Genomic DNA, 26395 nt, shown 5'->3' with positions numbered 1-26395 from the left:
CAGCTGAAGGAGCTGGGGTTGTCTAGCCCCAGCTCTGGAGAAAAGAAGGCCCAAGGGAGATGTTATTGCTCTGAAAGTAGGTTGTAGCCACATAAGGGCTGGCATCTTCTACGTAGCAAGCAACAGGATAAGGAAAGGGCCTCAACTTGCACCGGGGAAGGTTCAGACTGGATAGTTGGAAAACTTTCTTCACTGTGGTGAAGACATGGTAAGCAAGCTTTGGAAAAGCCTGCCCAGGGAAGCGGTGAAGTCACCATCCCTAGTGGTTTTTAAGAGGACCATGTAGATGTGGCAGTTAGAGACATGGTTTAGTGGTGGGCGTGGCAGTGCTGGGTTAACTTGATGATCTTTCCTAAGGATTTCTTTCTAAACAATGGTACGGATTATATGGTTCTTCAGCATGGCAGTGAAGCTGAATATTTTCATCACTATGAAAAGTCCATCAGCAGCATAAATAAGTACAAGCAAGCTCTCCTAGGTTGCTTGTGATTTTAAGGTTATGAAACATTGAAAACATTCTCTGAAGCCAGAGGACATGTGGGTTGCAGAAGAGCAGTAAAGCCCACAGAACTGCACAGCAATTGAGACATGATGGGACCTTTTCATGTGACAGTGGACCAGAATAGTAGCTCAGCCTGTTCACCAGATTACATTGTATCAGTTGCTCACTATTAGACTGACTGTTACAGCTTTGCAGCTGAAATTACTCTTTCCTTCAAGTAAATTCCTAGTTAACTCCCTAAGTCCCTGCTGCTTTTGGAGTGTCTACTTACAGTAAAACCACCACTGGCAAAACTCAGGTAGATGCATCTAATGAAACCAGTTCAGTTGCCTCCCATGCTAAACCTTTGATTTTTGGGTCATCAGTCCTCCTGCAGAGATGACAGAAACCCTCCTTGTTTCTTTCTAGCACAGCTCAACCAGGCAGGACTTTGTGGCCTGTTCAGCAGACCTGAGGGACAGACACTCCTGCCCTGCAGAAGAGTGTGATGGCACAGGCCTGTGGCATCTTTATATCCAGCAGTGTTTTTCCTTCCTGACATTTGCATTCCCTTCCTCCCACATCCTGCTGTTGCAGAGTGCATAAGGAACGTAACAGCAGCCACACTTGGTTAGGCCAAAGGCTTCTATCCTGCTTCTTCAGGGGCCATGTGCAGATAAATAAATATTATAAAACACTTTAAAATGACAACTACATTTTGGACCCTAAGTTTAATTTACTCCTAAAGTTGTCTTAGGTTTTCTGCTAAAACAGAGTATAAAGTATATGATTCTATTGAATTTAGGCACAGAAGCTAACAAGTGAGACAGGTGGAATGCTACTGCATATAAAAATAAACCTCAATTTCTAATACAATTTACTTCAAATCTTAATAAAAGAGAGATAGCTGTAAAAAAATTACAGATTTACATACTAATTGGAAGAAATGCAATCTTAGAATAGCATCAGAACAAATATTCTACACATGATAGATTGCTTTCAATTTATTTCTACAGTTTCCATTTATAAATGCATTTAACCTAATAGATATATATACATTGAGTAAATAAGGCTTTGTATGTAAAGTAACCCAGTACTTCACCACATCCTGTCATTTAATCTAGCTGGCATGAACACAAGCTCTTTTGATCTGTACCAACTATCACTATCTCAGTGTAGATCTCATACTCCCTATCTGTTATGCTAAAAAGCTGTAATTAGAGGGCTTAAGCTAGTCTTATTGAATTATATTATTTTTCCTCTCTAAACCAAAGATACATCAATCTCAGTTTCCCTCTTTCTGTGTACTTTTGCATCTGTATTTTGATTAGAAATCCTGTTTTCAAAAGAGAAAAGAGTCTGTGTTTAGTAGGTTTAAAGCCATTTTAATTTAATCTGAGCGCAGAAAAAAAAGGCACTTCCAGACCATTTTAACTGAAAGGTGAGTCTAAGTTCACTTGGGCTCAGACTGCCACATACACTGCCCCTAAGTTCAGCAGAGTGTAACAGAACATGGAAAATTTTGGAGGTTACATTTCTTTTCCATAGTGCTAATGATGTCACTACTTACTATAGGATTTTTAGTTGCTGAAAATGTGGGTTAGCCTCAAGACTCTCTTCTCCTTCTAACACCATCTAGCAAGTAAGAAAAACAAAACTGGCAGCCAGATAGATACCTCGGTCTCTCTTTCTGGTCTCACCATCTGCATTGCAATAAATCACTGTAAAATCTCTATCCCTGCCCTCCCTCCCTGCATACATCTGGTCTCAGCAGAATTCAGGCAGAGACATAAATTCCCATGAACAGGGCATTGAGCCAGGCAGCTGCCTGTCACTGTCCTTTTAGGAGTGTCTGTCTTCTGATTTACTAGAGGAAACATTGGGTACTCACCCTTCTTCTACCAAGGAACAAATGCACATCGATACTGGCAGATGGATGTTTGTGCTTCAGTTTATTCCTGCTACACCCTCTTCTGGTAACTTGCTGTCTGCCCACACGTGGAATTGCAGATTCATTAGATTACACTGCAAAGAAATTAGATTGCAAATTCATTAGATTACACTGCCAAGTAGTGGGCCTCACAAAAACAAAATGCCTATTCCAAAAGGCCCAAGGTGCCCTTCAGACACATGTGTACTACACACACGAACATCTCCCAAACTGGTCTGCTTGCCAGACTTTTGGTCTGATTTTAGAGTCTGTATTTTTATCCTGCCAATGGTTTATTAACCCTTTTGTTACAAGTAGCTTCTAGTAATCTTTGTTATAGTCACAGCAGATTCACAGCAGAAGAATCTAGGCTATATTTTTTAATGTACATTGTATTCTGCATGACATCTCCTAAAGCTTTTCCAGTGGCGTTGTTTCAGGGAGATGGAGTAGCCACGGCTGGTCTGTACATCAGGCTGTGGTGCTTTGCATGACCCAGGCTGTATGATTCCAATGAGGCCAAGACTACAGGATCTGGCCTCCACTTTGCTCCACAAAGAACATGGACTTTGCAGGAATCATGATGTTGTATGTACAGTGGATGAGATGCATCATAATAATGCAGTAATTATGTTAAAGATGCCTGTCACTTTGACTACTTCGGCAAAAATATTCAGACTTGTTTGCTCTTGTTTCGGGAATGATAGAGAAAAATCAATAATCATTCATAGGCCTCTCAAATGAAATGGTTTCCATTAAGTACCAGATGCCAGTACAGCTTTTTGTGGATAGACTTGTCTATAGATATCCATATATAAAATAATAATATATTTTCAGAGTGGCACCAGCATAAACCATTTGAATTATATGAGCTGTATCTCAATCAGATTTTGGCTGGGATAAATGTGAATTCTTAACTCCTCACTCACTGCTCCTGAAAACCGAACAGGCAGTGCAGCCATTTTAAGCTGAGAATTAATGTTTTTATACCTAATAATCTCCTGAGTGAATTGGCTTGAGAAATTCCAATTGGCAGTCAGTGTAGGCACTCAGCGTAGGAACTCCAGTTAACTGAACAAAAAGTATAAATCTGTAGTAGTCCAGAGCCAGAAGGAGCAAATCTACAACAAATGTAAACCAGTAGAAGGAGACAGAGCCACACTGTATGACCAGGGAATCTGGAGCACAATCTGTACTGCATTAATGCTCTACATGGTTACAATCTTCTACAAACAGAGTTGGCTGAATCTGAACATTGATCGGCAAGTGTTGCATTTTCCTTTGATCTTGTAATTGAAACAAAATATTGGGTTTAGGAAATAAGACTCTGGCAACAATTTCTACCTAACATTTGGTAAATCAATTAGTCTATCAGTCAAATCCCCTCTCTGTATTTCCTGGTTTGTGACATGTGAATACTGAGGTAAGAATGAACTAATCATATGTTAAGTGTTCTGACCTCCTTGTAGACATTTGGCATACTAGAATTGCAAAGTGTTATTCTATTTAGGAGTGCAGGTCTTGCTAATTCTCTGTTACCCTTCAGATTGTTCCATTTCTGAACATTTTGAAAAGAAAACTCTCCTAAATTCCCTTTTATTTACAGTGCACAATTTTGTACTTGTACTAGTAAAAATGAACATGAGAAAATAAGTAAGACTGTGCTTTTTGAAAGCAAGAAATGTCTAGGAAAATGCAGTGAAATATTTTATTATTACACCAAAATATTAGCACACAGTAGGGATACCATTCTCTACCCCAGTGATTTTACCACTTGTATGTGTCCCACATATGGCTGAAAGGCTCTTAAATAATCCCTGTGTTTGCTGTTTTTATAATACTCATAAAACCCAAGTTTTTATTCATTTGCAGCCACTTTTGGTTGAAACTGAAAAGTTAAACCTTCAAATCTCCTGCAGAAAAAGAGACAAGATGTAAACAAGTAACAATGTCATCTGAAGATCTTTAGATATGCTTCCAGCTGGGACTAGGGAGAAAGACTCTTATTTGCAGCACACACTGATCTAATTAGATTTGACATCGTATAGCACTTAGATGATGTAAACCAGCTTATTAAAAGGAAGCTCACTTTTGTGGTATTTTTAAAAGCACTGAAGGTGCAGGGAGGTGCACTGAAGCTAGGTAAGATCCCCAAGTTCTACTCCTGTTTCCCCTAGAGATACAACTCTACTTTCCCCAGCCTTGAACTTGTCCTTCTCCAGACAGGACCTGTTTTTCTCTTCCTCTAGAAACTCTGTTAGTCAGCCACATGCAGGCTCCTGGTAACCTATGGCCGAGTGGATGCCCTCTTCAATTATGATGAAAGACTCCAGTGATCTTGTCTTGGAGGGGATAGGCTGCAAAACCCGAGTTACAATAAGCTTCAGATGAGATTGTGAACAGGAGGCAAAAAGAGGTCTTTGGCAAGTAATGCCAATACTGTTGATGCAGATACTGACTTCTGCTTTACTGTTTATCAGAATGTAAACCTGTAAAATGCGTATCTTATCTTTGGGAGCCACAGATGTGTTGGCACAATCTTCCAGTCAGTGAGCTTTTGCAGTGGAGAAATATTAATCCACTGCATTTTGAACCCAGATTTTTTGCTGAAATCTTATAGAATCCTAGAATGGCTTGGGTTGGAAGGGACCTTAGAGATCCTCTAGTTCCAATCCCCTGTCATGGGCCACCTTCCACTAGACCAGAGCCACATTCAGCCTGGCCTTGAACATTTCCAGGGATGGGACATTCACTTCTCTGGACAGCCTGCTCCAGTGCCTCACCACCCCCACAGTCAAGAACATTTTCCTAATACCTAATCTAAAACTACGCTCAGTTTGGACCCATTCCCTCTTGTCCTGTCATCACATGCCCTTGTAAACAAGTCTCGCTCTATCTGGTAGATAGTGGCTTAGATCACCCCAAAGCCACTTCTTTTCCAGGCTGAACGAATTCCCTCATAGAAGAAGTGCTCTGTCTTTCCAATCCTTGTGGTAGCCTCCTCTGGACTTGTGGAGAAACACAGTCCAAAACACAGCCAATAACACAACTGGAAACCAGCTCTCTCTTGAGGGTGAGGTGAAGATGTGCAATGTCAGGCAGGAACCAGTGCTGACCCCCTGGGACACTCCATGCAATCTCTGGCTTTAGGAGACCACCTCTACACACAGTTTGTGCCTCCTTTTTCCAGGAAGCGACTGCAAGAGCTTGGGAACAGGTGGAGATATGTCATGCTGCCTGTTTACCTTCTCCACTCGGAGGAGCCAGCGGCTGGAAAGCATGTTCCTGCTTTAAAAGAGCATCTCCCTCCCCACTCTAGAATCCCAGAAGATAAGTGCCCAATGTGTGTCTCAAACACTGATAACTGGATGGCTGTGGAGCCAGTGAATCAGACAGGAATCCCATCAGACAAGAATTCTTGGTGTGAAATACAAAACTGTGTTTCGTGTCAGGTAAATAAAGGCAACCTGTGTAGTTGTGGTTATGAAATGTGTGGAACATGGCCATGGGACAGCTACAAAGATGAGTTCTAATAAACAACCGAGGAAAGCATGAGATAAGGCTTTTGAACCAATCTTTTGTTTGCAAATAACAAGTATAAGTCTTAAGCTGTTCTGTAATAAGAACTTTTGAATTATAACCTTAGAATGTTGCTTAGTACTAAGGATTTTAAACTGTAGCTTTAGAATGTACAAAGGATTTAAACAGAAAGGGAAGTGACCTTATCTCAAGCTCCTGGAGGAGGAAGATGGACATCAAGATTGCTGATTAGTGACATCGAAAGGGGAAGCTGGACATCACTACCATAGATTAATGATCCCAGAAAATAGAAATTGGACCCCACCATCTGGACACACATCCTGGGACATACACAATAGGGTATAGAAATTGGAAAGGAACCAAACATCACCATCATAGATTTATGATCCTGGAGTATAGAATTGTGATGTTAAAGGTAGAAATGGAAACTGTTGAAAGCTCATGTAGAAACTGGGAAAAGATTATGAATATGCATGAATATGATTGATAAACACCAGCAAGCCCAACAACTGGTGTGCAGTCAGAGGGGAAAACCCCCACCACTGTACCCAGCGCTGTCTTTGCTCATACATTACCATATTAATTAATAAATTGAATTGCTGCTTGATATATTGGCTGAGTCAAGTGTCTCATTCCTAACATTGGTAAGACCAAAAGACTGTTGGTATTAACACACTGTGAGGAAGAACAAGTTGTGACTGGAGAAGGGGGCCATGAGGAGGTAGGGCACCACTTTCCTCGGACAAACATCCTTGCTTAAGTTCTTGGAGATAAGCACAACAAACCACAGTGCAAGCACAGGAATGAGGCCAAGACATGGGCATGGGCTGTAGGAGGGATCAAGGCCACCCCAGACCCTTGACAGAATAGACTGTGCATGAGAGCTAATTTACACAGAAAGAGAGAAACGAGTTTTCAGGGCAGGGAAACCTAGCCACAAAAAGGTATCCCTGCACTGAACATCCGCTGGATCACTTTCTCTTTCCCTTTCCCTCTCTCTTTCTCTCTCTTCCCCCTTTAATGCTTCTCTTCCTTTCACTCTTCCCTTTCCCCCTTCCCCTTTATGCAAAACCCCCTGCCGTGCGCTTTCCGCGCATGCCAGGGACACACTTCACACCAACTCCTACGCCGAGTGCATGATTTCCTACTCAAATCCGGTTCTTTGCGGGCCCTATTGCCGGGCTCCCTTCCGCCCAAGCGCAATTCCGAGACCGGAATCGTTTCCCCTCACGGCCGGCTCCCGGGCCGCCGCTTCCGCCTCCGCTGCGCTCCGTCACGTCACCGCCGGCGCCGGGCGCGGCTCCCGCCCCGCTGCCGCTGCCGCCGCCGCCGCCGTGCCCGGGAGCCGCCCGGGGTGCTCGGCCACCCGCCCGCAGGTAAGCGCGGCCACCCGCCGGCTTTCCCCGCGGACTTCCCGTGGCTTTAGGCCTTTCCCGAGGCCTTGGGAAGCGGGGAGCGCGCTGCCGGGAGGCGGGGCCGCTGTGCGTGCGTTGTTAGTGAGCGTTATCAGCGCGGTTCATGGAGTCACGGCGTGCTGGGCGGCGGAAGGGATTTTAAAGATCGTGTCGTTCCAACCCCTCTGCTGTGCACAGGGACGCCTTCCACTAGGCGAGGTTGCTTACACTCCATCCGGCCTGGCCTTGAATGTTTAATGTCTGACGTGTTCACGACTTGCTTACGTGTACGTGAGAAAAAAAAAAACAAAACATGGGCTTTAGGCTTTTATTTTTTTTTTTTTTTTTTTTTTTTGCATTTTTGGGGATGGTTATTCTGTAGGCAGTAAACTGTTAGATTCCTGTTAAAGATTGGCAAAAAATGATGCAACTTGAGGAGCCTCGAGAAGTTGGCCAAGTTTTTCCAAGAGAAGGTACAGTGTGCATATGCAGGCCGTGAACGCAGCTGAGCAGCACCTAACAGAAGGGCAGGTGGTCCTTAAAGTTATGAGTACCTTGGAGTGAAGCTTCTGTCGCTCTCGTGTTGCTGCAAAGGTCAAGATGTTCCCTTCCTTAGGCTTTGTCTCAGCTTTCTGACCACAAGCTTAGTTGCTGCCAGCATCGTGGAATGGACTTCCACTAGCAAATTAAACTTTAGGTGATGCCGATTAAAAGGCTTCATTTTTGAGACAAACAAAAATGGAAGAACTGGATTTTAGAATCAGCATTGGCATGTGTCTGGCACATTTCTTGGTTTTAAAAGTATAAAAAACCACTTCAAATCTAAAATACCTGTATATTGCTAATCCTGTGGCAGTATGACCATTGGTAAAGAAATGAGAAAACACTCAACCCAAGGCTCTTCTCCAGAGTGTGAGAAACTTCAAAGTAATTGGTAGAATTTTCAGGCTTCATGTCAGAAAAGCAGTGCACAAGGCACACAAACCTTTATGAGAAGTGCCTTTCCCTTTGAAGTGGCTTAAGATTTTTAGCATTGTTTTTTCATCTGTGGTCTGCTTTTCCCCTAAATAAATAAACAGTACACTGAAATGGACTGGCCACCATAGCTCTAGGTTTTTTTTCCAGCATCAGTAAAATTGATGCTAAGAACACAAACATCCCACAATTACTACATTATATTGAACCAAAAAATGGGTATACATGCTTCTAATAGTGAACAGCCAAATAAAAATAATAGTTAGCACAGCCAAATAAAAACCAGCCCAAAATACATTTAAATTGCTGTTCAAAATGGTACAGAGAGGCACTACATAAATTGCAAATACAGAAAATTGCATTCCAGTAAAGGGAAGTGCTTTTTCATGTATTGTGGAACTAGTGGCTAAAGAAAACTAGGTCAGCAGTTCAAAAGGATTGGAAAAACCTCTTGGCTTTAATTCTGGATATTCATATTCATGGTGCTGGTATCAGTGGAGAGTGGCAGCAGGTTGTAGTAGTAAACTCTCCATAGTTTACAGGTATACAGGCGGTGCAAACTGCAGGCAGGTCATTTCCTGTTTGCTGCAAATTTGGTAGGACAGAGGTATTCCGTATGGATTGTTATCCCCACTGTGTGTAAACTGACTTGTCCAAGGAGACAGTCATTTGTTGCACAAGAAGTTCCTGGTAGGTTCAGTGCCAAGAAAAGTATATGTTTTAAAGACCAGTTTAGAGACACAAATTTAGTATCACTTTAGAGTGAACTTGAACGGAAGTGTGGCAGCATATCTGAATGTGGGAGCTTTTATAAAAACCTCTCACGAAGAAATGTTCTGCATATACCTGAAGAAAGCTGTTTTTATTATTGTACTTATGCTGGGTGTACTGATGGGTTGGAGCTGAACAAGAGGCAGGTTATATTGGATTTGTTCAGAAAGAGAAACCACTGTGTCATCCAAGATGTGGAATTCGAGACAGTTGATTACAGAGAGTAAAAGAATGTTTTATAAATCGTGCAGATGGAGTTGAAGGTTTACATCAGTGGATGTAGGTGGGGCTGTGGTGAATGAGGGATGTTTAATCCAAGCTGTTTTCCCATGGGAAATCCTTCAGCCTTTATTGGCTGAAGTGTAAATGAGCCTATAATACTATTCTCTCCCTTAAAATTTTAATCTCCTTTTAAAACAGATGAGAATAAACTTCACGAATCCTCTGAAGCTCAAGTGACTCAGTGGCATCAGCAAGAGATTGATAGGTGTGAGCTGTTTTGTAGGATGGCTCAGTGCAGGATTTTTTGGTGGCTGGAGCCTGGCTTTGAAGACAGGGATTTCTTGAAGGCTGTTTCCCAGTTGTACTGTAGTGCAAATGATGCCCTGCTTAACTACCGTGGCTTGAGCTGGGATATTTTTAAGGGGATCAAGATAAGCCTACTGGTGTACACCTGATATTTCATTGTAGGCTTCTTTACTTTTGCAATGGAAATCTTTCTTGCAAACAGGATTGTGAGTTGGCATTGCAAGAGTGCTCTAATTGTGCTAGCTTTGCTCTCCAGCTGCCCCAACCAAGCAGGCTTGAAAGGACAAAGCAAAGCAGGCCTGTGGACACAGTGATGACTAGGGGGCAAGTAATTATTTTTTATGAGCAATAAGACGTGTCTGTCACAGATTAGAGCCTTTCGAACTCAAAACTTTGCAAACAAGGAGGTTTGTGGCCAAAGAACCTAATCCTCATCTCTGGTAGCTTTAAATTTAGGATGCTGGTTGTTCTGTTGCCCTACAGCCACAGCAGTGACCTACAGTGTTAGAGTAGAAGTTACACTTTGCTGCACCTGCACATCAGCTGCTTTCACTGCAGGCTGAGAGTCAGAGCTCACAAGAGGGAGGACAGTGCCAGTTTTCAGGAGCTGACAGAGATGGTTCGTCATATCAATGATGTTCATGTGTTTATTTTGAATTTGAGAACAGTTTTATGTGTCCTGACCAAAAGGTTTTGGGTTTGTTTATGTTTTCTCTAGTTTGTATTTTTTTTCCTCTCTGCAATCAGTAAATATCCATGAAAAGAAGAAATAATCTAATTACCTAATCTGATTTTTATTAGGTGAAAAATCTGAAAAAATAAAGGATCTGAGCTAAGTATGAAGAAAAGACCTTTTAATGCTTAAGAAACACGCAAGAATTAACATGATGTATGAATTGCAATATTTAGCAGAATGCTAAATCGCTTTTTGTCTTCTGTTTACATGTTACAAAATATTTCAAATACACCATTTTTATCCTGGACTTGCAGTTTTAATTCCAGTTGAAAACCACGTGCATGATGCTAACGCTGAGCATTTTTCATTTCTGCTTAAGTGGTTTCCTATTGCCGTGTTGACAGATGCATGTAGCTTCCACTACTTTCACAATGTATCTTCAGCAAAATCTCTCATGGAGGTACTTCTGGCCTAAATTAGAATTTGTATCTTTCAGTATGACAGGGCTTTGCTGAGGGCAGAGAGGGGTGTGAGCAGGAAGGGAAGTTTGGTTTTGCTTTTGAAGACAGCTGGCAATTGCTTTCGAAGGCTTGTGTTAAATGACCTCTAGATATATTAAAGGATTATTCATAAAAGCCACCTGAAAATTGACTGCAGTTTCTCTTTTTCCTGGGTGTGCTTTTCTTAAAAGGGGTCTGTAGTTCTTCTCTTTTTTTATCCTGGAAGATAAATATAGCTAATTTTGCCAGTAGTATTGTCAACCATCTGTATTCTGTGTGTTTTTATTTAAAATAGCTTCATATGGCATTTCACTTGTTGTATCTTAGATCAATAGCCATGTTAACACTACAGTAAACTGCATTTGATTGTCACCTGTGTAGTTGTTTTTATAGAGTCTGCAGAAGATGACATATCTTCTCTTTCTCCTTTTCATATTTGTGTCTTTTCTGTGGTTCTTTAATAATGTCTGATATTTCCCTGCCTTTTTGCAGTTTGTATTACCTACTTTGGCTTATAGTATATTGATATGTTGGCTGCAAAGAGAACAAGGTGTTCCTTGTGTTCTAAGCAGAAAATGGAGTCATCTTTCTGAATAAATGAGGTTTTATTCAGAATTTTTCAGAAATTTCAGAATATTCAGAAATTTTGCACCTATGGAAACTAATAAACATTTTTTAAACAGACCTAAATGCAATGCATAAATTTTCTCATGAAAATGGTTTACTTTTGCAATCTAAAGTCCTTTTCTTCATCAAATACATATTCTTATGTTTTTTTTTTTCCCCAAAAATTACATGGCAGCTCAGGTTATTAAAAGGGAAGTTTGTTTCTGGTAAGTTGGTGTTAGGAAGTTGTACAACATTTTTCATCACAGTTTTTTTGCCTCAGTGTCCTTAATCAAAGTTGTCCATTTCTTTTGCATTTTATGTTTATGGTTTATGAACCTTTCTTTGCATTCTCAAAAATAATCTTTTAAAGTGTTACAATTGTAACGCAACCACAGGTTATGCATTGTGCATCATAGGTCTTACTGCTTGATAATGAAAATTCCGTCTTACTTCCTTTAGAATTCCCCATTGTTCACATTACTTACCTAGCTAGAATTTTTCATTACTTCTCTTACCTGAATATTTCTACTATCCTTAATTTTTAAAGGTAGAACTCAGTGCCAAATAAAAGCTTGTTGAACGTCAGTAAATTCAAGACAGAAAACCTGTCTAATTAACATTGTCTTCAGGGTCTGACTTAAGTTTTTGCTTGTTCAAAATACAAAAAGAAACACTTGAAGAACTTTGAGGAAAGATTTGTTTGTTATTTAATAACTGAAACATAACTACTGAGGGCAGTACAGCTTTTGGGTATGTTTAGAGAGTCATGGAATTCCCTGCTGTCCTTGGCTTTGTCATTGTGCAGGTGTGAGTACACAACCCATGCGTTGATTTTGGCAGAAACAGCTTTGTGGAGTTTCTGGTGTACATGTTTTCTAATGTAGTTTGCTCTTGTTAAGGTTACCAAAATTATTTTAGGCTGTTGACTTTTGCCTCATTGTTGGCATGTATATCCTGCTTAGAGATTAGTTATACTGAAACAGCAGTGTAATGAAAAGACAGAGGTCCCTACACAGCAGGAGTAGGAGCTTGGTAGTTCCTGTTGAAGTGAACAGAAAACACAAGTTTAATAATTTCTTCCCGCTCCCCAGGCAGAAGCAGCAGACTTACAGTGAAGGGTTCTGTACACAGGCTAAAGGGCAGCCTTGTTCCATTGAAGTTCGATTGTTGGAGGTTAAGGTTTTTCCTTTTCTTTCTTTTATCTTTCTCTCATGGAATTTTGTCCCATTTGTTGTAAGAGACAATAACAACCGCTACTTATAAGAGACAAAAGAAATGGCCAAGGTGGGGGAAGGGTGTGGCTGGCTCCTCTCTTACCTGAGGGGCTTTTTCTTGGGAAGGGCAGAGATGTGGTGAGATTCTGGCTGGGGCATGAGGGGCTGGGCTTTGCCCCGGCTCTCTCTCACTCTCGGCATGGGGACAGAGGGACAGCCGGTCTGTGGTCACTGCCGGGAGGATTTGCTGCCTCTACAGAGCTTTGTCCTCCCACTGCTTCTCCTACCACAGGCGAGCCTTTGCTCACCTCATGAACTGGGACCTAATTAACACCCGGTCCCACTGGAAAGGACCCTCACCATCTCCTCGGGTGTCTCAGGGGAAAACCCGAGGGGACCCCGACCCTCTCCCCCTTCCTAGAGGGCGCGTCTCCCCGGCTGTGTGCGGCAGCTGCTGCAGGGAAGCACGGCTGCTGCTGCCCAGCCTCGCTGTTTTCTGACGCTGCCTCAGGCTTTTTCGCTACACTCTTACCCAGCACCCCATGTCCACCCGAGCCCCGAAGCTCCTGCTAAAGCTGCGGGGTTTTCTGTTACATTTTGTTTTGCCCCCCGGGTGTGCCTTCCCCTGCAGTCCCACTTCGCCATCCGGCCCGCCCGCCATTGCCGCGTGAGGGAGACGCGGCCGAGCTCGCTCCGCAGCGCCCCCTGCAGGCGCGGGGGAATCATCGCACCCGCCCTGCCCGGCCGGGAGCCAGCAGCGCCCCTGCCGGCTGTGCCCGGAACTGCACCGCAGGGGAAAGTGCCTGCAGCCCCGAGAGGCTGGGACTGCGTCCGTGCTGCTGCTGGCCTTGTTTGTCTGCCTTGTTATCCCTGTACGTACTGCTAAAGAGCTGTCATTCCTTTCCCCATATCTTTGCATGAAATCTCCTTAATTTCAAATTTATAATAATTTGGAGGGAAGTGGGTCATATTTTTCCATTCCAAGGGAGGTTTCTGCCTTCTTTGGCAGACACCTGGTTTTCAAACCAAGACACTGATGCAGATTTTTCCCTTTCCTTGCTAATAGTGTCAAGTAAATACTCTGTAAATATGAGGATAAACATAATTCTTTCTGGTTCATGAGACAGCAATGATAGCAAAGTGTATTTCAGACTGTATTTGTTATCTTTTCCTTCTTTGTTCCTATTCTTCTTCTGTCTTATTTCTTAAGTCTAACTTGGTATACTGAAAAGAATTTCAAATATGTGACTATTTATCCCTATAAACCAGCTCCAATTAATTTTGGTAACACATACTTGGTACAGGCTTTTGTTAGTTCTCTTTTTTATTCTTGCTGGTGCTGGATACACTGATTAAGGGAGAGAGAGAAGTTGGAATTTATCACTATGTTTGTGCCTGCCTGTCAAATCAAGACCATCGTAGGTTAAGTACTGCAGTGTTGGAAAGATCTGTAGGTGATTGTTGGATTGGATTACCTCTCTCCCTGTTTGTGTAAGTGTAGGGAGCATCTGTTGACAGACACCTTCTAGCCAAACTTGGCTGTATTAACAACCAGGAAAATCTAGTTTCTTTTGTAGTTTTGAGGGGTTTTTAATGCTGTATTATATGACCAAAAGTTAACAACAGATGTTGTTTCTGAACCCTTTTAATCAACCTAATATGGCAGATTATAAAGCGGGAGGCCAGGAGGGTAGAACGAAACACAAACAGTGTTATTGTGAATGTCAGAAATAATTGTATTGGTATTTTACCTTTCTGTGGGCAGCATCTTGTGGATCCAGCTCAGCTTTCTTCCTTGTGTCTGCCACAGCTGACAGAAGTAATACTTATGTGTGTGGTGTGTGGGTTTCATGCTGGGGTGGGGAGGGGACCTTTAGCATGGCTGGCATTGTGATTCTGTACTCAGTGTGAGAACCAGCTCTGACCAGGATGAGCAGTCATGCAGCTGAGTAGGATTATAATTCTTAACTGTGCAAACAATAGCAGCAAAACTGGGCTGGTTAACTGCCTGATCATATTTCTGAAATCACATGGTGTGGTTAAAACTGAAGTTGCAGACAAGTTTGAGTAGCTCCACACTGTTTTTTCTCCCAATCGTCTTCCTTTTTGACCTCCAAGAGACAATATAAATAAACCTCTCTCACACATCCCATGCTCTTGCCAGGGAAAGATCAAATGGTTATCTAAAACAAACTGCAGTGATGTGACAGCTCTTTGCTGTTTGCACTGGCTGTGTGGCTTGGTGTTCATAGATGAAGTGCATTCTCTCCAATTTCTGTTCCCTCCCTCTGTACTCAGTACCTGGAGAGTGGGATTCTCACACTGATTCTAAGAAGAAAAGTCTGCAATGATCCAGGTACTCCCACTATTCTTGATGCAGCTCACCAAATAGGCAGGAAAATTACATATTTCTTCTCTTCTTTCCTTAGAACATTCAAAAAGTTGTTGCTCAGTAGAAGTTGTAGAAAATAACATAGCTCTAAGTAACATTAACTCCCCAAGATAATACATGATTTATGATTTGAGAGGAATTAAAGATATTGATTATAAACCAGCAGCCAGATGGCTTGGCAGTAGCCATAGCGTGGTACTATGAATTCTGGGAACAAAAAAGGGGTGCTTTGGAATTTTTCACATCTTATTTCCCAGTTGCTGTGCACTGATCTGTTGACAGGGTTGCAAGAGTTTTCTGAAATCCCATAATCAACTCAGCTTTGTTACAGGTAGAGTTATATTGGGGATTATAATACCCCGTAGGGACTTCAGAAAGCTGGATACAGGGGTCACAAGCAGAATTTTTTGGACCTACTCCTAAATGAACTGACCATGACATAACTGGTGCTGAAGTAATGTCTCTTCCTAAGACAGATTGAAGCTGTATCCCCATTGGTTTGGTTTGTGGTTTGGGTTTTTTTTTTTTTTTTTGGTTAGTTAGTTAGTTTTAGTTTTGTTTTTCCTGGTGTCCTGCCTGCTGCTTGGTGTAGCTCTTTATATAGTGTGATTTACAGAGCACTTCTTTTAAACATGCAAATAATTACTTTCTATCATAGATCATAAAAGCTAAATACTGTTTTAGGACTATTGCAAGAACAGGTACTAAAGTCATGTAAATTGTAATGCTCCTTCATGCCATTTTGCACAGGACTTAGGAGATATCCCTGAAATTGCAGGACCTTTAACTGTGTTGCTGCTGGCATTATCTGCTAGAACTCTACACATGTAGGCATTTCTTATAACGTTTAATGAACGAATGCTAATGCTTTGTGTTGTAAATTACAGTCTGTAGGTACTTAATGAAAAGGATTATTATTTTTGTTTCCGCTTTCCAGATGGAAATGTCGGAAGATGATAATAACATGGAAGAATACCCCACTGAAATTCATGATTATCTCACAGCATTTGAAAAGTCTCTTGGTTCTGTAGATGAGATGCTGAAGACAATGATGTCAGTTTCTAGGAGTGAGCTTTTGCAAAAGGTAAGTTATCTTCCTTTTGAAACTCTTTTCCTTATTAATACACAAATACTTGAGAGCCTGGATTGAAATAAAAGGGTCAGTGGTTAGGCCAGCCACTTCACTGAGAAATAACAAAAATGACACTCCTACAGTTGACACCTACTGTTAAATCCTTACATTTCTAAGATACCCAGATGGTCGTACAAGCTCAGCAATGCAACACATGCTCTTCCAAGCTGGTAAGTGATGACTTTACCAGTGAGTCATTTAGCTCAGGGACATTATAGCTTATTCCTGACCTTCCTTAACATGCTTGTCCATAATGGAGAGGTCACTCACATTTTTGACTGAGACTTTTTCACATCAAACTGAATGGAACTGGTGTACCCAGCAGGATGTGAAGGTGAGCTGGCAGAAGTGAGAATTGATCTGATTCCAGAAGTCTAGACTTGCAGAATCTGAGCTGTTTCCTCTAGCTGTGCTATAAATCTGCAAAATGTGTCTTTTTGTCAGAGGAAGCTAGTGCCTGAGAATTTCATATAAGCATCTCTTGTCTTGTAACTTTTAAAGCCTAACGTGTAATTTCTTTCTGTAGGGCAAGAAAAAGGCAGCACATGAGGGAACTTCTTTATCCTGTGAGGATTTCTTACACAAATAAATTATGAAGAAAACAGTCTTGACAACACAGATCTTTTGACAGTATCCATGTTAGAACTAGTGAGCTGTACAATGATCTTATCAGAGTTTCTGGAAGTCGTGTAGGACTAAAATAATAAATTGACTTTGACAGTCAAGGGAAACAAAAACCCTTTCATTGCCTTTATCCTTCCTTTCCTTTATATCCATAATTCTTCTGTCATGCATTGAAGACCCAGTCTGCCAAGTGTAGTGTTAACATTCATTGATTGCATATTGATGTTTGTGTTTCAGCAACTTTTAAACTTTTTTTTTTTCCCTTCCATTGATGGCAACAGCTATTTTGAATTAAGTTTCTGTGGAAAAACGGGGACTTAATTTCTGACTATGGGAGCAGTAGTCCAAGAGCTACATGCTAAGGGATTGTGCATTTGGTTGTATGGGACTGTGGCATTTAACTTCAGACTGGGAGAATTACATGAACACTCGGAGAGGAGAGAATGAATGGTCTTGTGATGGCATGGAAATAAGGCACAAGCATAGTCTCCATGAACTTGTGATGCAAAAACGTGCTCCTTCAGTGTGTATTCTTTTATTAATACATTTTCAATTATAAAATGTGCACATTAACAGAATCTGTGCATATCTTGCTTAAAAATCTTAAAAATGTTGGTTTTTTTTTTCATTCTAGTTAGATCCTCTTGAGCAAGCAAAGCTGGATTTGGTTTCGGTGTACGCATTAAATTCTATGTTCTGGGGTAAGTATGTGGTAGAAAGGAAAACATAGTATTTATGATTACCATTCAAACACCTAGACAACCACAAACACTAAATAATCATATCTCATAGCCAAATAACTAAAAACTTGCAATTACCCTGAGAACCCACATTATTGCCATCCATAGGGTAAATGATGCTGAAATTCCAAATCAAAAATCTATATTTAGAACAGCTAATTTTGCACATGTGTAAGTATGTTTCTGATTCCTTTGTGGCACTCTTTTCTGTTCTTTAAAGGACTGAAAGTTTAACAATTTTAGTTGTTAAATTTTAACCATTTTAGTTGTTGGGGGTATTTTAGCTGCAATATTTAATAATAATAGTTCTTCAGATACTTAATGACACAGCTAACAATTCTTATTAATGATTTTGTGTGGAAGGTTTGGTTTTCCTATGTGACTGCTTGATAGGGTCCTCAGTCATAGACAGCTTTCAGTTTCAAAACAATCGTGTTTTTTTCTTGTAGTATACTTGGCTACCCAGGGAATCAATCCAAAGGAACATCCAGTGAAACAAGAACTGGTGAGTTGCTTACACTGCATGTGTCCTACTTGTGCAGGATGGTTAGACCAAATAGAAGTTTAAAAATGTTTATATCTACATTTAAAAATGATACATTACTCTAATGGCGTGCATATGCTACATGGTGTTATAAAACTATTTATATGCCCTGCCTCTAAATTAAGAAAGTATTTTTTTTTACTTTTAAACAGTACTGTTTAAAGTAAAGTTGTAGAGTCTGCTGAAATTAGAAAAGGATGATGAATGATATTACCTTTTCTTTTTTTCCACCTTTGGTCGAGAATTGGATTCTGTGCAGAGCAGCTTTTCACTTGTATCTGTTAAATGGAAAAATGTTACAGACCTGATAATAATTTATAACTTCCAGTATGGCATTTTTTTTCTTACAAATACTTGGAATCATGTTAATCTCTGAGGCTGCCTTTTCTTACTTTTGTTTGACTCTAAAAGTACAGTGTGGTTGATTTACTAGCGAAGACGGGAAAGTGCCCCCCTCCCCCTTCCAAGCCCTCCATTAATTCATTTTCTCAGCAGTAAAGAATCCAGTTCAGCAACAAAGCTAAAAGCTTTTTTGGCACCAGTTGTATGTGTATTGTCCAGTAATTCTGCATTAGTGACATATTTATGACCTATAATAAATCTTTAGTTTTGTCTTTATATTCCATTTAGATGCATGACTACAGTATAGAAGGCCAGCTATCTTGAAAATTCTGCTGACTTAAAAACCCAAATCATTTAGCCTGAAGAAAAAACTGAAATCAAAACTTCTCACTATTCATTTTAGTTCCTGAATAAATGAAAATATTAAATCTCAGCAGATGTAAAGTACTTAGCTTAGATGTAATCCTTACATAATCAGTGGAATGAGAAAGAGGACTAAAAAATGCAGAAAGCTAGCCTGAATAACAAGAATGCTTCTATTTTTAATTTTGTGAGCTTTTCAGTAGTCTAGACTGTGTCATATTAAAAAATGCATCAGTTAATACTTCATGAGCTTTCTGTCAGTTTTTTGTTCCTCCTATATTATATTGTGTATGAATATCGTGTTAATTTAGTGATACCAAGAACTTTTATCTCTTCTGCTGTGGATATTTTATGTTTGTATTTTGCTTCACAACTGCTGTTTTAACTCTGAAGAAAGAGTGAATATTTTCATAGCCTAGATTGTTACTCAGGTCTCTTTTCCTTTTGCAAGTATCAAGGTTGAATGAATGCACATTTCTTCCTTCCAAAGGCATTGTGATGTTCTTATTCATGTGGAAAGGGCATTAAAAAAGACTGTTCTGTCATGATTATTTTGTTTGTAGAATTGCTCTCCTTGTGTACATGCAGGTATTCAAACTGTATTAATAAAACTTACACTCAGGCTATCAGAATTCATTTCTTTTGTCAAGTTGACATTTTCCAGCTCCTTTTTCCCATGTTAATGCATTAGGTTTGCCATCTGTTCTCATTAGCCATCTCAGTCACCAAAGAAATATTACGGCTGATCACGATTTCAGATCCTGTAAAGCCCTCCTTGTTAAAGCTGTGATTTTGATACAGAAAGAGTGGCCAAGTTTTTGACAGTTGCTTATAATGATCACTGAAGATTTGAAAATCAGTTCTGTAGTGTAAGTCCTGTAACTTTTGTTACAAAGAGGTAGCAGTGGCTGTGTGAGAAGTGTGTGGGTTACATATCAAAATTCATTTTAGCAGTATCCACACGTGTTCTGTTAATCCACATTCATAATTCAGGTATCAGGTAGAGCACTACATATATGTGTATATATATATTACTGTTGTTTGTATGACAGTAACACCCAAAGGCCCTACAGTTAAAGGCCATATTAGTCTAAATATGTAGCCCTGAAATCTGTAAACCAAATTGTTAAATATTTTGCAGAGTTACTGTAAGTGTACTCCCTCATCAGTAAAGAGAAGCAGGCACTTATCAGAGGTAGATTCCCTTCTTAAAGCTGCTTAGTACCCTCTCAAAGTAATTTTCTTTATTTGTTGCAGGAGCAGATGAGGATGAGTAGGCATATAAATGAGATTGTTAAGCTGGGAGGGTATAGTTCTGTGGGGCTGAGTCCAACTCATGGTTTGGTCAAAAAAAACCCAAAAAAAACCAAAAACCAAACCATAAATACCAAATAACTGGTAGGCTAAGATATGTCAAGTAAGTGTGCCCTTTTCCCTGGAAATAGGCCTGTATTGTTATTTATGGCCATAAAATGAACTTCTTAAATGGCTGGAAATTCATCAGGCTGCCCTAAACAAGTTCTTTGCTAAGGCCCCTTGACCATTTCAGGAACTTAATCCCTAGACTTCTGGGTAGTTGCATGTGTGATGCTTGTGCCATGTTTGATTTTGTCTAAGATGCCTTTTTAGCTTTGCTTGGACTTGCTGATTTTTTTTTTTTTTTTTTTTTTTTTTTTTGTGGACAGTAGTCAGGCAGTATAATGCATCCATAAATGTGTCAAATACCTAAATATATATTATTTTGGCATCTTTATGTAGGTCAAACTCCAAACTGAGTTCAGTATTTTATTTTCTAACTTTGCTTGCAAGAGCAGTCCCCATATCTCTGCAAATTAGATGCAGAGTCTGAGAGTCTGCATCTCTGTAGGACTTTGTGTTCCTGTTATGGCAGGTGTCATGCAGATGGTGTGGTAGGTACCTGTGATGGAAAATATGCTAAAGGGAAGTCTCAAGATTGCAATATATTGCCTGGTATATTTATTTAAGTAATACTAATCTTCTAGGTATTATAATTCTAGAAGTGCACAGTGTGGAGAACTTCTACTCATTGATTCATTTTAGCAGTAATCTTGGGAGAATGGTTTGAAATACTTTTCCTTTTTTCTTTTCTCCCTAGGAGAGAATAAGAACATACATGAACAAAGTCAAAGAAATAGCAGACAAGAAAAAGGCATCCAAACTCGATAAAGGAGCTGCTTCTAGATTTGTAAAAAATGCACTCTGGGAACCAAATGCAGAAAATGGACATACTTCCAAAACTCCTGCTAAAGGAAAAAAGCAACAGAGGGACTAAATCCTTTTTTCCCCTCATAAGAATTGCAGACACCTAGAACTTACTTGGAAATGTTTTGCATACTGCATGCATCTCAAAGAAGTGCTGTATAACAGATTAATTTATACTTACAAATTTTACAGGATTCTATTTTATCCAGAATAAATTTTACAGGATTCTACTTTATCCATTTGTCACTGAGGTGATCACATTTAATGTGTATCTAAAAGTGCCATTTGATGCACACTGGACATTTCATTACTCAGATGATAATGACCTGACATATACTTGTTGGTAATAAATACTAGTGATGTTTTGTTTATAATGCCTATGAATTCAACATTTTAAATGATTTATTGATACTTTTTTATATGTCCTCAATCTCCTCAATATTAAAAAGTTTCAAACACTGCTATCCAGTCTGTGGTGTTTTCTGAAAGAGCATTGTGTGAAATGACATATTTGTAGAGTTTTGTAAGGTTTATTCACTGTGTTAAACTCTTTTCAACTTGAAGGTGTGCAATGTTCCCTTACTTTCTTGCCTCTGAGGAAGCAGGGCTTCAAGGGCCACAACCAAACACCCTGGATTCTGCTCTAAGCCCCTGTGTCTAGTCAGTGGAAAAGTTAGATATCCCCTAAGGGCAGTTTGTAGGGTCCAAAAAGAAGGAGCAGGCTGGGGATGGCTATTAGGAAACAGCACATGCAGGGGCTTGATGGAATTTTGGCTGCAGTGCTCATCCCTTACTGCTAATGCTCAGAGAAATGTGCTCTGGGGTGGTAGGAGTGTGGCCATCTATTGGTGTTTCTCAAATCTTCACTAGGGAAAGCATCCTCTGGTGCAATAAAAACTACTGCTCCATCTTGGAAATACTGTATTTTCCCTCAAAATTTGAAGATTAGTTATTTAGGAAGGGTGGGGTGTTAGGTGAGTTCAGTTTTCAATATGCTACAATGCAAAGCTCAATTAACTGCCCAAAAGCTATTTAACAATTAGCAAGGAATTAACAATTACGAAGGAAAAATAGATTATTTTGCTCGAAAAAATGCAGTATGGGTGGCAGTCCATACAAGTGTTTGGGAAATGCTGTTAGTGTGAAAGACTAAAGGATAAGAACAAGCTCTGGTATTGCAAGCTGAATGATGTTCAGTGGATGGTTGCTGTCCTTGGCATTGTACTGCAGCAGGCAGTGCAGAGTGTGAACTAAACTGAATTAGGTATTAAAATGAAGGGTTTTCCCTAACTGTTATCTAAAAATACACATTTGAAAGGAAAAATTAAATGTATTGACAAGTTTATTAAACTCATTACAAGTCTAGAAACTTTTTTAGTGACTGGTATGAATTTCCATATTATTGTTTACAATAAACTCTTCAGGTAAATAGCAATGCCTTCAATCCATCTAACAAGAGAACTATTTAGGTGTGGGTACCTAACCTTGCTGCCTCAAATCACAGGACTGCTTATGTGAGTATACATATCAAAGGCCTATAAAAAGCTAAAATGACAAATGACAGTTCTTTATTTCTTCAGGTTAATGTCATGGTTGTGTCAAATGAAGGAGCTGTTGGACTTTGGAGTCAAAAAAATAGGAGAGTTGGGAAAGTTGTGTTTTGTGCCTTTTTTTTTTTTTTTGGTTTTTTTTTTTTGTTTTTTTTGTTTTTTTTTTTGTTTTTTTTTAATTAAGGTTAAAAATTCAAAAGACCCAAAGTGTGTTCTTGACCTAAATAACACATTTATGTGAAGCAGTTCTTCTGAATAGGTTTGGATGGTGTTTGTTTGGAAGTCTGTGTGCCCTGTCTCGTACCCCGTTCAACGTGACACTGCAGATGGCAGTGTTAGACTGTTATAAATAGACTTCTGGACTAGGTGTGAGTGTTGAGGTCTGCATGTACAAAGCATGAGGTTCAAAATGTTAATCTCAAACCCACCGATCTAAAAAAAAGAAAGAAGGTCAGGTGTTCTTTGGACTAGTGGGGAAGACGTTTGGAGGATAGAAGTGGTCTGAAGTAGCACAAACCAGAGCACTTTAATATAGAAATTTTCTGGGAGATAACATCTTCTGCTTTGAGAGGCATTGTCTTGAGGAAATGAGTAGCTCAGCTTGTACTTATGTGCAGTGCTGTTAATTAAAAGGGGATTGGAGGACATTTCCATTACATGATTTTCCTCTTAAGCTTCAATTATAGGTTTTGTTTTAAAAGGATAATTTCTGAAAAGGATCATAATTCATTGTCCAGTAAAGTACACAGGTTTCATTGGTAAATGTTTAAACAAGAGTAATGCAAGGCTATTAGCTGAGACTTACTGAGGTAGAAGTCCATCTGGCATAATTAATTATATGCAGGTATTTGACATTTGTAATAGGGCAGTTTAAATAGATATAGCATGTGCAATTTTGTGATTTTTTTTTAAGCCTTGCATCATTCAGTACAGCTGTTAATGGTGTGGATTGCAGCTTTGGTTTTCTGACACAACACAACCCAGACAAATACCCCACAAACTAAGAATCCTCACCCTGTGCTTATTATTCACTAACAGCCCTATTTGAAAGAAGCTTGAAATCATGATTATGAATGCTAAGTGGTTTTTATATCATTGAAGTGATTACTTTGTTAAAGACTTTGTTTTGATTCAGACATTTAATGAGTTCTTGGAACTTTTCTTGCTTTCCACTCATTGCACCAAGGAAGTGGTGAGGTTGGTGAGAGCATGTGAAATTAGCAGCTGGGACTTGAATTTGGTATGAGGTTGCATGAGGAATTTTCCAAGTTCACAAAAATATATTTCAGAAGAGAAATGAAAATGCAGCTCAGGATGTTAAATCCCACTCGTGTTAGTGGCAAATAACTACATAAAAATAGCAATTTGCCATTAACTGTCCTAGCCATTAAGGAGATTTTTACTGTAACAAAATGACTATCTGGCATGAGAAACGAGGTATTCTCGGAGCTGTGTGAAGTTTCCACAGGTCTCTTCCTAGAAAATGTTTATCTGACAGAGAGTTTACTGTGGCTGTGAACAAAGGGGGAATTTTCCTAGGGCTTAAATTTCCAGCCTTAAAAGTGCTTGCCATATGGCTTGGGAAGTCAACATATCAATGAGGCTCATTTCTACTCCTTCAGTATTTTTATTACTGGAGAACTGCATTCCTAAGGGTTTGTTTTTTATTAAGTCATCTTATTTTTCCTGGCCTTGAAAATCAGTGCGAGCACAGAGCTTTGTCAAAAACTGTCAGTGTTGCAGTTATATTGAAAATCTCAAACATATTTATCTGGAATAATAAAAGCTAAGCAAACAAAATTCTCTCAGGGTTGGGAACTTTCTTGGGTTTAAGAGGGTAGACTGATAGTCAGTTTTTATCTGCAGGGCTGGGAATATTACAAATGTAGAGGGAAATCCTAATTTTCATAGTAAATGACATACATTACCCAGGAGGTGATGGTGACCCGTTTCTGCAGCTCTGGAGGGAGAGACCTTGGTTACCTAGATCAAGACTTGTATCAGCTTTTGGGAGCCATCGGCAGCAAACTCCAGTCTGTAACTGGAAACATGGGTGGAGTTACATTGATGGAAGTGGCTTCTGTGGCACAGGGTTTCCAACTTAGAAGTGCCAAAATAATTGAAAGTGGTTGCACCCCAAATGTGTACATGTAATTAATTTCTCATAAACTGAGATGTAAAGATGTCAAAACAGGTCATTATTAGTTTATGTTATTATTTATCTTTCTTACACATTCACTTGCTAGTGACTTAAAAAAAAGGTGTAAAGCTACATCAGTTACAGAAAATAAATACAATTTGTCATTTTAGAATCACACATGATACATATTTGTTTAAAAATGCATTTATGTTCTGCAATGGGACAGTGTAATTTTCTTTCTCCTAATCTGCTTTGAGTAGTATTTCTTACACAAAGTTTCAGAAAGTCCACATGAATGCTTTTGTTTTGCAGAGCACTCTTAGCATCTTAACATTAGTGATTGTTGTTTTTTTTTTTTCTTCAATTTCTGCTTTCCAGTGGCATACACTTGTGATATTTTATTGATAAAACCAACAGTGTATCTTTTTGCTGACTTTTAACCTTTCCTGTAGCAGAAGATTAGAGATCTATGGAATATTTAGTGCTGGTGATCTAAGAAGCAGACCTTGAACTGCACCGTTTTCATCAGCTGTACCAAAGGGGAAAGAGCAAAAGCTTGTTTTTACTACTAAGCTGAGTGAATATAGCATGGAAATCTTGTAATGGCAAGGTATCAATTTGTAAAGTGATATATTTCAGAAGGGATACTAAATTTGACTGTGAATAAAAAGCTTTATAAATGGAACGTTTAAGAGGCTATCTTTTACTTTTCAGTGTAGGGTTGCCTTGACATGCATCATTTCAACTTGGCAGCCCCAGCAAATTGATGGAAGCAATTCAGTATGATAATTCAGTATTGCCAAGAGGCTTCTTCTGAGTCTAGTGTGGACATGTTCCATGGACAAATTTAAAGTCTAAGTGATAGAAAATGGATTTAATTCTGCTCTATATTGTTCCAACTTTACTTCAAGACAGTCTTGGTATCAAAGGTACCTAGAGAGCATATCCAAAGAGTACATGAACCACAAACTAATTTTTAAGTGAAGGATCACCTTCAATTTATTGTGCTCTATCTTGCCTAACAATGATCCAGAATAGACAGAAAAGAAGTAAAACTCAAATGTGGTTGCAAATGTACCTTATTAAAGTACTAATTCTAGGGGTAAATCCTTAGCTGCTGTTTACCAGCAGAGTCTGTTAAAGTAAATGAGCAGCTGCTGAGTTCTGCAAGTGAAAAAGTAGTCTTTGATATTCTCTCACGTGGTATGGATATTTCCAGGAATATAGTGTAGCATTTGTTTTCTAGAATGCTTTTTTGTTTCATTGTCACCTGGGTGTTTTTTTGCCCCCATGGGAACAAATGAGTCATTGTTTAAAGTAACAAAATTCCGGTCCCTATTATTGAAAGGTGAGAAGGAGAAATGCCTAGTTACAAACACTGACAAGTTGGATAACATAAACAATCTTTTTAATTTGTTGCCCTGGGCTGACAGACCTACTCCCCAACTCACACACAAGACAAAACACGTTTTCCCCTGTGAAAATTTCCATGGAGAGAGCGATTCCTTAAGGCAGTTAATCACATGGGGTGCTGCTGTCTGAGGATGTGCACATTACACATCCACCTGTGTGTTATAGATCTCTTGGTTGTCAGGAAGTTCAGTGTTCAACAATACAAAGTTCATGTTGCTGAAATGCTATTGTTGGAGACTCTGTGTAACATCACAAGCTTAATTCTCTTTGCTTTAAGTCAGTTCAGCTCTTGATTTCATTAAGGTCACAGTAGC

General features: G+C 39.6%; 1 protein-coding gene across 2 annotated transcripts; it reads left to right on the top strand.

The window, feature by feature from the left end:
• Positions 1–7238: 7238 nt before the first annotated feature.
• Positions 7239–21442, top strand: C1D (C1D nuclear receptor corepressor). 2 transcript variants are annotated; one of them, XM_053974633.1, is made up of 5 exons: positions 7239–7327; positions 15948–16094; positions 17401–17467; positions 17956–18011; positions 20872–21442. In XM_053974633.1, the coding sequence occupies exons 2-5, from the start codon at positions 15948–15950 to the stop codon at positions 21046–21048; spliced, it is 447 nt and encodes a 148-aa protein (XP_053830608.1). In that variant the 5' UTR covers positions 7239–7327; the 3' UTR covers positions 21049–21442. The 2 variants fall into 2 exon arrangements, with proteins under 2 accessions (XP_053830608.1, XP_053830607.1); XM_053974632.1 differs by lacking the exon at positions 7239–7327 and adding an exon at positions 7554–7632.
• The last annotated feature ends 4953 nt before the right edge of the window (positions 21443–26395 follow it).

Source organism: Vidua macroura, chromosome 3 (assembly GCF_024509145.1).
Source record: "Vidua macroura isolate BioBank_ID:100142 chromosome 3, ASM2450914v1, whole genome shotgun sequence".
NCBI classification, from domain to species: domain Eukaryota; kingdom Metazoa; phylum Chordata; class Aves; order Passeriformes; family Viduidae; genus Vidua; species Vidua macroura.
The sequence above is the reverse complement of the archived record's forward strand: the minus strand, read 5'-3'. Positions and strand labels throughout refer to the sequence as shown.

Excerpts from the sequence above, each read along its gene's own strand:
- C1D (XM_053974632.1), top strand. The coding sequence starts at position 7,603 with ATGTCTGACGTGTTCACGACTTGCTTACGT. Across the intron at positions 16,095-17,400 it reads GGAGTGAGCTTTTGCAAAAG|TTAGATCCTCTTGAGCAAGC; the intron begins GTAAGTTATCTT and ends TTTTCATTCTAG. Across the intron at positions 18,012-20,871 it reads ATCCAGTGAAACAAGAACTG|GAGAGAATAAGAACATACAT; the intron begins GTGAGTTGCTTA and ends TTTTCTCCCTAG.